The 9,992-nt window shown below is 49.4% G+C and overlaps 2 protein-coding genes across 2 annotated transcripts in view; one reads left to right on the top strand and one right to left on the bottom strand.

Annotated features, from left to right (window-relative positions):
- Positions 1-9,875, top strand: part of KDM4A (lysine demethylase 4A) — a gene marked incomplete at its 5' end in the record, with an annotated part of 34,263 nt that extends 24,388 nt beyond the window's left edge. The window contains 5 exon segments of the mRNA XM_056533064.1: positions 5,039-5,224; positions 6,331-6,498; positions 6,806-6,925; positions 7,554-7,646; positions 8,722-9,875. Coding sequence (XP_056389039.1) covers positions 5,039-5,224; positions 6,331-6,498; positions 6,806-6,925; positions 7,554-7,646; positions 8,722-8,862 — 708 coding nt within the window. The 3' untranslated portion in view covers positions 8,863-9,875.
- Positions 730-2,934, bottom strand: LOC130283477 (uncharacterized). Its single transcript, XM_056533065.1, has 2 exons — positions 2,432-2,934; positions 730-2,244 (listed from the first exon to the last, which is right to left on the bottom strand). Exon 2 carries the CDS (start codon positions 2,230-2,232, stop codon positions 1,075-1,077), a length of 1,158 nt encoding a protein of 385 aa, XP_056389040.1. The 5' UTR covers positions 2,233-2,244; positions 2,432-2,934; the 3' UTR covers positions 730-1,074.
- Positions 9,876-9,992: the final 117 nt, after the last annotated feature.

Here is a 9,992-nt window from a genome sequence, read left to right on the forward strand (position 1 = left end):
GTGATCCCACATGAGTAAGTCAGCCATCGCCTCATTGTTGATGTGGATGACCTGCCTCTGACCCGATACTGAAGGGAGAAGGTCCAAAAGTCTGGATATGAAGGCTCTCCCCTGCGGGATGATCCTCATAGCGAAAGCCATCATGCCCAGGAGGCTCAGGAGTTCGACCCTGGTTACTGTGCGACTCCTGGATAGGTTGTGTATCATCTCCCGGGTTCTGACTAGTTTCTCCTGGGGAAGCCTAGCCTGCATGTTTACAGTGTCTAGGATGACGCCCAAGAACACCAGTTGCCTGACGGGGCCCTCCGTCTTGTGAGGTGCCACTGGGACCCCGATTTCCTTGAACAGAGACAGTAGTGAAGTGAGGTTGAGAGGAGCGAGACTAGGATGTTCGAGTAGTAAGAAATCATCCAGGTAATGTATGACGTGCTGGCAGTCAGCCACGTTCTGGAGTGCCCAATGCAGTGCTGTGGCTAGTTGGTCAAAGAGCCAGGGGCTGCTCTTTGCCCCGAATGTGAGCTTAACTGCGAAATAATACTTGTCCAGCCACCTGACACCGTGCCATTGCCAGAGGTCTTGTCTGATCGGGAGTAGTTTGAAAGCGTCCGTTATGTCCGCTTTGGACAACCAAGTGTTTCTCCCTAACTGTAGGATAATCTGTATGGCTCGGTCAATAGTAGTATATTTCATGGAGAACTCGTCGGAGGGGATTAAAGCATTGATGCTGGGAATGATGGAGGAATAAGGTGCTGAGAGGTCATAGATTAATCTTCTTTTATTGGAAAATTTGCCTGTGGCAAGCCCCAGAGGGCTGACTCTCCAACATGGAAAAGGGGGAACATCAAAGGGACCTATCATGAAACCTTTTGCCAGTTCCTGCTGGATTAGCCCGGACACGATCTCTGGCTCGGAAAGGGCTGACGACAGGTTACCACATTCATGCGTGCTTTGCGGCAAAGCGACCAAACCTGTGTGGAACCCATCGCAGAAACCCGCCACCAGCCATCTCACCCAGTCGGGCTCAGGATGACCAGCTAGGACCTGTGCGAGGACCTGGACCTGTACCACGCCTAGTCATGCCTGAGGGCCCTTCTGGGAGCAGATAGAGCTGGGGTGAGCCCTGAAACAAATGAAACACACGTGTAGTAGTCTGCAATTGCTGTACACGCAGGAGGAAAGATTGAAGTTATTGCAGATCTGGGTCTTGCCCAGGTACCTCACTGGTCTACCGAGCCTATCTAGGGCGGCCACGTTCCTTGGAGCTGGAGGGGTGAAGGCGTTCAGGCTCCTACTGGTGCTGGGTTCCCCTGGGTTGCTGACCTGCGGACACCAGCTGGAGGAATGCGTGGTCACCCCGCATGCGGTGCAGGAGGGGGCTTTCAGACCCGCGAAATGTTCGCAGTATAGCTCCGTGTCTATGGACCCCCAGTTGGTGACGTAGCCGAACTGCGCGTATGCGGCTGCTACTTTTGCAGAAAAAGACTTGTGGTACTCGTAGAACGTGGTGCCCCCGTACTTGTACGCCATCTGCACAACCCTGTGTAAGTACAGGTCCAACTCCTCCCTGCGGCCAGGGCTGACTGAACAGAGTACGTCCCTGAATAGTCCAAATGCCAGCACAAACTCAGTGACACTCAACTTCCTGCTGAGCCTAGCGTCCTTGCTTTTGAACGTGACCGCCAGCTCCCCGCAGGCAACGGTTTTGGTATCATGTACGTCCGTGGTGGCAATTAGCAGAGAGGCGAGGTTGACCTCTTTTCCCTCAAGGATGTCCTTTTTTATGGCTGCCGGGATGAAATGTGCGGGCGTGATGATCGGTGGAGGATGTGGCATACCTGAAGGCGTGGCCTGAGAGGTAGAAGCCGTGGGCGACGCTGCGGTCGGGACTGCTACGTCGCTCCTGGAGAGTTCCATTAGGTCTAGCCTAGCCTTGAAACCTGACACCGTCGTAAGCACCTCAGTCATCATCGTGTGAAGCTGAGACAAGGAGGCGCTTGAAACTTGATCCTGGGCCGCAGCCTGGCTACCCCGGGGGGCTTGGTCAGCATTCAGCAAGTTGAATAACTCGCCCTTCCTAGCTGAGGCCGGAAAGGGGACACCCCTCCTTCTCAACTCTTCCATTAGCCTGGGGATGGTCCAGGACCTGTACGAGGGCAAGCTGCCTCGGTCCGAGGCCCTGGCAGGAGTCTCAGGAACCGAGAGTGCCTCCTCGATATCCGCTGGCTGAGACATGCTGCTGGCAACCTGTCCGGGCCATAGAAGGGTGCCGGCAAGAATAAGAGGGAAAGAGAACAATAAAAAATGACTAGTGAAAAAAAAAAAAAATATATATATGTATATATATATACCCTCCCTATATATGTATGTATACTCTCTGTACACAGTTTTTTTTTTTTTTTTTCCGTTCTCCTGGCTACAGGAGGGAACTGACCTGCTGAATTTCCTGAAAAGCTTCCAACACCGGGAGTACTGACCGCACGGTAATGGCTTCCAGCTGTGGATATTTAAGGGAAAGATTAATTACACATGAATGTGACCGACCGAAAAGGCGTGATGGAGGAAAGTGTGATACTGAAACTGAGGCTAAATGTATGCTGTTGCGCTGAAGAAGAGTCAGAACAGCATACGCAGAGGACCCCACTGAAGATGAGTCAGACGCAGGTGATCCTCTGCCTATGAGTGATGTCGAGTCGTTCTGAAGAAGAGTCAGAAATAACCATGTCGTCAAGCCCCAACTGAAATTGAGTCAGGCTGGGGCCGATTGACGTGAGTGTGGTGACGCACGTGGCTCTGAAGACGTGTCAGTAGCAGCGTCCTAACCGGTGGCGGGAGTGCTCGTGACTGCGTAAATGTACGGGATGAATATGGAGTGATAGACGGGGGGAGAACATACGGTTCCCCTCTCATATTGATTCTGTAAGTACCTCAAACTGAAAGCTGTATGAGATGTACACGGGAATACGGACCCAATCCGACCACCTGGTACCCTGTGGAGCAAGCAAAACGTGATGAGGCAGGAAGCACCCTGACTGACCGTGACTGCCAGCGTTGACGAGCCACCGGCCGTCAAGCTACATATGTATACAGTGACATCAAACAAACAAGTTCCGTGCCGTAGTGGTGACAAGCAGCTCCCAGCCCCGCTCCCTTGACACCCCTTCCCCCTGGCAACCAGGGCCTGCTGGGCCTGGCGACTCCTGCCATGTGCCCACCTTGTATGTGACAACGAGGGGGGGGGGGGGGGGGGGGAGGGGGGAAAGGGGGGGGGGCTGGAGCAGTGGTGGGAAAGAGTCGCCGCCCCCTGGAGAAATCCGGCGTGATTAGTAGGGCCTACGTGCCACTGGAGGGAAGCTGTGGCCTCCGTGCGTGGCTCTAACTGAAACCGAATCGACCCCCCCCCCCCCCCCCCCAGCCGAGCGGCGAAGGGGAGCGGGACTGTATTGCGGGACCTGGGAAACCCCTCCCCTATGGCCGGGGCCGTTTGTGTGGAGGCCGTCAGCGGCAGCGTCCTACGGCTGAGCAGCGGCAGCGCCGCGGCGCCGGACGACGCCGTCACTGAAACCCCGCCCCCCCCCCAGAAGCCCCGCCCAGCCAGCGCACGGCAGGAGATGGCGTGGAAGCGGGGCACCAGGCCCGGACGGAGCGGCCGGGCCGACGAGCGGCGGCGGCGGCGCGGCTGAACCAGGGAGGTCCCCCACCCACACCCGGAAGCGCAACACCGGGGAGAACGCCGTAGTGCAGGGCCCAACAACCCGTTCCCCCCCCGGCCAGCCGAGCGGGTGCTGACAGCCGGCAGGAGAGGACGGGCCGCGCGACCCGCAGGAGCAGTGCTCCCCCAGAGCGGCAGCGAGCAGGTGGCAGGCGGGTAACCGGTACAGGGGCCTGGGCCTGCGGCAGGAGTGAATACTTACCGACCTGAAACACGAAGCACGAAATAACTGCAACCCACTGCAAACAACTGACACCTCCGAGACGTACGCCCTAACACGGTATCCTGCAAGAGAAATACCGCCCACGAGTCATACGCCCCTACCTGAGGGAGAGGGGAGTTTATATACCCCACGCCACTCCCACAAATGCAGCCAATTAGGCTTTTTACATATTAATAATATAATTTTTTTTTTTTTTTTTTTTTTTTTTAAATGGGCACTGTCAGATACAAAAACTTTTGATACGTTGTAAAGCAAGTAAAACCCATGGGCTTTGCAATTGCTTTCATTAGAAAATTTTCAGTATTTCATATTGAAAAAGCCAGTCAAACTACCCCCCCCCCCCCCCCCCCCCACCTACCTGCCTGGACACATGCTAGTCCTGCTGTGTCCATGAGTCATCACCTATGTCATGGACACACTTCCTTGATTGACAGCTGTGAGTGCAGGAAAAATCCTCCCACTGTCAGCTTGTGTCTCCCTACTGTCAGTGAGGACAAGCTGGGAGTTGTAGTTTTGCTAATGCTAGGGGAGATGTGAGCAGACAGCATACTGAGGGAGGGGGCGGAGACCTGCACAGTGAGGCCACGCCCCCTCCCTTAGAGTGGACAGCTTATACCTTTATCCTTTGGATATCATGCACCTGTGTTGAGGAGTGCCATTCGGTCTTTGGAAACCTTCAGCATGTGGCAGCCATGAATTCTTAATAAAGGCCTCTGCCTACCATATTAACTGATCGGCACCCTGCGATCAGGTTGCGGGGGTGCCAATCGGTCACCTGAAACCTACAGTATGTGGCATTTGGACCTTTTTAAAATGCTGCAATCACTATTGATCATGGCTTTTAAAAGGGCCCTGTCACTTTTAAAAAAACACGTTTGTCATGTTTTAGAGAGATGTCAAAAGTTTTGACCGGTCTGGGTGTTCGGACGATGACTGATAGCTAGAACCAGCTGTCCATTAGAGCCATGTTTTCTATTCTGTGGTTCTCCAGTTGATGGTAAAATGACATCGTGCCTTGATAGCCGCATATTGGGGAATGTTGTATTTAAGGTTTGTAAAATGTCTTCACGGCCTTAGAATCACGTAGGACAATTATCTCTTTCTAGAAATGTGGTTTCTGCAAGAAGAGGAGAAAGAGGGTGGCCGGGTGCTGCATTCAGTGCTCTCATGGCCGCTGCCCAACCTCATTCCACGCCACCTGCGCACAAGCTGCGGGAGTGATGATGCAGCCCGATGACTGGCCCTTCGTGGTGTATATAACCTGCTTCAGGCACAAGCCGTCCCAGAATGAGGTAACGCGACAATTCCCTCCCATCAACATCATCAAGCCGAGACAATGGCCCCGATTTATCAATCAAGTTGAAACCCTTTGTCTTGTTTTTCCCATAACAACCAATCACAGCTTAAAGGGGTTGTCCAGGAAAAAAACTTATATATAATATATTTCAACTGGCTCCAGAAAGTTAAACAGATTTGTAAATTACTTCTATATAAAAATCTTAATCCTTTCAGTACTTATGAGCTGCTGAAGTTGAGTTGTTCTCTTCTGTCAAAGTGCTCTCTGATGACACCTGTCTCAGGAACTGTCCAGAGTAGACGCAAATCCCCATAGCAAACCTCTTCTACTTGTGCAGTTCCCGAGACAAGCAGAGATGTCAGCAGAGAGCACTGTTGCCAGACAGAAAACAACGACTCAACTTCAGCAGCTGATAATTATTGGAAGGATTAAGATTTTTTTAAATTGAAGTAATTTGCAAATCTTTTTAACTTTCTGGAGCCAGTTGATAGAGAGAATAAATATATATATAATATTTAGGCTTGTGACGTCACAGCCACGCCCCCTCAATGCAAGTCTATGGGAGGGGGTGTGACGTCCGTCACGCTCCCTCCCATAGACTTGCGTTGAGGGGGCATGGCCATGAAGTTGCGAGCCTCCGCATCGCCAGCGAACTTTGCGCCGTGCACCGGATGTCTGGGGTGCTGCAGCAAAGATGGCGGGGGTCCCCAGCGGCAGGGCCCCCGCCATCAGATATCTTATCCCCTATCCTTTGTGTTGGGGATAAGATGTCTAGAGGCGGAGTACCCCTTTAACTTTAACTTTTGCTACAAGAGCTTGTTAAGACATCAAGTTGATCTGTGATGGGGAAAACCAGACAATTAGGGTTTCAAGCTGATTGATAAATAATGGCCAATATAGTCCACATGTGCAGCCCTGTAATTCCCAGCGTTCTTATGGCCCTCCATATAGGGACACTGGGTAAGACTGGGGGCGCTCCTATATATGTGGCGTCCGCTATAAACTCCGTACGTAGCCGGTACTCTGGACGCCATCATGGCAGCTGTTGTCCTCAGCCATTGTCAGTCATTGGTTACTGACTTAGTGTTCATGTTACTTAAGGGCAAAGACTCGGACAAAGACATTGTGGCAGGGCAGCGCGTGATCGGCAAACACAAGAACGGCCGCTACTACCAGTGTGAGGTCATCAAGCTGGCGAAGGAGACTTTTTATGAGGTCAATTTTGACGACGGCTCCTTCAGCGACAATCTGTATCCAGAGGACATTGTGGTGAGTGAGAGAAACCTGTATAGATAAAACATGTGACATATTCATTTATTTCTTAGATTACATAATACTGCAGGGGCTGCTCCTCAGTTGTTCTTCCTGTCCGGTCATGTGACCACCGACTCTTTTAGGTGTTTTTCCTGCAGACCCTTCTGTTGAGTCTCTGTCCGTCCCTTTTATTCTGTTTTGCCAGATTTTATAATATGTTTTACTCTCGTCCATTTCCTATATATATATTTCACGTAGACGCAGTGTCCGTTCTGCTTCTTCTTTTTGCTCCATTTTATCATTTCCTCTTCATCTCTGGCAGAGCCGCGACTGTCTGAACCTGGGCCCGCCGCCCGCAGGGGAAACCGTACAGGTCCGTTGGACGGATGGACTCGTCTATGGTGCCAAGTTTGTGGCGTCGCACACAATTCAGATGTATCAGGTGAGCGCGGAGCATTGTAGAAAACCTTCCTTATGTTATTTTACTCCTGATGTTTTGGATTTACCGATGTATATGTAAACTCTTTAAAGGGGTACTCCGGGGGAAAACTTTTAATTTTTTTATTTTTTTCTGGTGCCAGAAAGAGAGAAACAGATTTGTAAATTACTTCTATTAAAAAAAAATCTTAATCCTTCTAGTACTTATTAGCTGCTGAATACTACAGAGGAAATGGGTTTTCTTTTTGGAACACAGAGCTCTCTGCTGACATCACGAGCACAGTGCTCTCTGCTGACCTCTATGTCCATTTTAGGGACTGTCCAGAGCAGCATATGTTTTCTATGGAGATTTTCTCCTACACTGGAGAGTTCTTAAAATGGACAGAGATGTCAGCAGAGAGCACTGTGCTTGTGATGTCAGCAGAGAGCTCTGTGTTCCAAAAAGAAAACCATTTCCTCTGTAGTATTCAGCAGCTAATAAGTACTGGAAGGATGAAGATTTTTTTATAGAAGTAATTTACAAATCTGTTTAACTTTCTGGCACCAGTTGATTTAAAAATGTTTTTCACCGAGTACCCCTTTAATCTGCGTTTTATAGATTCCCCAATTTTTTTTCTTTTTCACATTTTTAGATCGAATTTGAAGATGGTTCCCACGTATCTGCAAAAAGAGACGATGTGTATACGCTTGATGAAGAGTTACCAAAGAAAGTAAAGACTCGTCTGGTGAGTACAATCCTCAGTGTCCTGCAGCTTCTGGCTCTACAGATACTTTGAGGGCATGATAAGAGTTGTAGTTTTGCACCAGCTGGAGACCCTCAGGTTGGAGAACGTTGCCTCCTTACAATCTTTCCTACACACATGGTGGGGAATTTATTAAAGGGGTGCCCAGCTGCTAGACGTTTTATCCCTTATCCAAAGGATGGGAAAATGTCTGATCCTGGGGCCCCCTGTGATCTCCGGCAGCTCCCGGCCAGACCCCTCGTTACGCCATGCCCCCCTCCATTCCTGTCTATGGGAGGTGGCGTGTTGACAGGAGGGCGTGGCCATGGCATCTCGGTCACTGACTGAGCGTTTTCAGAACTCTGGAGCATCGGAGTACCCCTTTAAGGATGTGTTCGCACGTGCATATTTTTGCTGCAGATTTGCTGTTGCAGAGATTGCTGCCCACTAACCTCATTGGATAACAATCTGCTAGAGCAAATCTGCAGCAAACAAACCCACGTGTGAACACACTCTAAGGCGTTTAGAAAGGTTTTTTTGTTTTGCGGTGGTTTGGCTAAACTAAATTACCCTTCTTTTTCTATTTTACAAATAAAAAACAAATAAACATATTTTGGTATTACCACATGCAGACATGTCTGAACTATGGAAATAAAAGTCACATAATGTCACTTGTACACAAAAGTGGTACTGTCAAAAAAATAAAATATAAAAAACAGCAGATTGTGGACGCTGGCCCCGTAGGTTTCCATTAGGATTCTGTCCAGGCCAACAGGTCTCTCTGCTCATTCATGTGACCGATAAACTATTGAGATGTCTCTACAACAAATCAAATTGTAATTATCTTTTAATGACCGGTTCCATTTTAAGGTGTCCATAGTCCTTGACATTACGATACAGCGGTCTCCAAACCATGGCCCGTGAGACGTTGCAAAACTACAACTCCCAGCATGCCTGGACAGCCAGCAGAGTTGTGGTTTAGTAACATCTGGAGGGCCGTGGTTTGGGGACCACTGTTCTTACAGAATAATCTTTATTTTTTTCGGCCCTGACCTCATTGTTCTCTTCTCCCCGGCAGTCGGTGGCGTCTGACATGCGTTTTACAGAAATCTTTGCAGAAAAGGAAGTGAAGCAGGAGGTGAAACGACAGAGAGTCATCAACTCCAGGTATCGGGAGGACTACATTGAGCCGGCGCTGTATCATGCCATCATGGAGTGAAGCCTCCTCCGCCTCTGCTGCCCTGACCCAACTCCGCCATACTGGAAACGGGGCAGCACAGCCACCCCCGGCCAATCGTCTCATTCACTTTTGGACCTTTTACGTCTTCTTTACTGTGACGTTTTTCACTTTGGAATAAGGTTTATCGAGGGAAACCGGTCCTCAGAAAAACTGAATCAACTCGGAACAGTGTTACCGCTAGTCTCTATTCTTAGAGATACGACCCCTGCACCCCCCACCCCACCCACCTACCTACCTTTCTGCCTTTGGAACCTAATCTGAGTGACCATAATTATGGCGGCCCCGACCCTCTTCAGAGACTCTGCGTCACATTGTGTCCCTCTTCCTTCTCGATTCCTTGTTGCTTCGTTTTGATACATTTTGCGTTAGGAACGCTGGACTTGTGTTTTTGTTTTTTATATTTATAGCGGGAGAACTGTGGACATGAAATAAGCGGCCGGATTCCACCGATGCTCCGTGAAGGGAACTGGGGCCGACGGAGGAGATTTTACGTAATGGTTACAATGTTACAGAAGGGTTAAATGGCCTTTTTTTTTTTCCCCTCACCCAATTGAGTGTCTACCTCTCATCTTGCAGCTAAATGTCTGTTCTGAAATGATCAAAACCCAATTTCCTATCCGTGGCGAACGCAAGGCCTGTGTGCGGCAAGAGAAAGCGCAGGCTTGTTGCCACATGCATCCGTACATCCCGTCATAGTGATCTTCTATGGCACCCCACACCCTTCTATACTGATACCACAAAAAGGGGCAAAAACAGAGCTAATTATTATTTCTGTAATCAAAAACAGCGCCACCACTGACCCCAGGTTATGTGTGGTATTGCAACTCTTCTCTTCAATAGAACTGAGCTGCAATACCGCATGCAACCTTTAGACAAGAGTAAAGCTCTTTAAGGAAAAAAGCAGGTATGTTTTTCTAATCCTGGGTAACTCCTTAAAGGGGTACTCCCGTGGAAAACTTTTTTTTTTTTTTTTTTAAATCAACTAGTGCCAGAAGGTTAAACAGATTTGTAAATCACTTCTATTAAAAAAATCTTAATCCTTTCAGTACTTTTTAGGGGCTGTATACTAAAGAGAAATCCAAAAAAGAAATGCATTTCCTCTGATGTCA

The sequence above is a fragment of the Hyla sarda genome, chromosome 7 (genome assembly GCF_029499605.1).
Source record: "Hyla sarda isolate aHylSar1 chromosome 7, aHylSar1.hap1, whole genome shotgun sequence".
NCBI lineage: Eukaryota > Metazoa > Chordata > Amphibia > Anura > Hylidae > Hyla > Hyla sarda.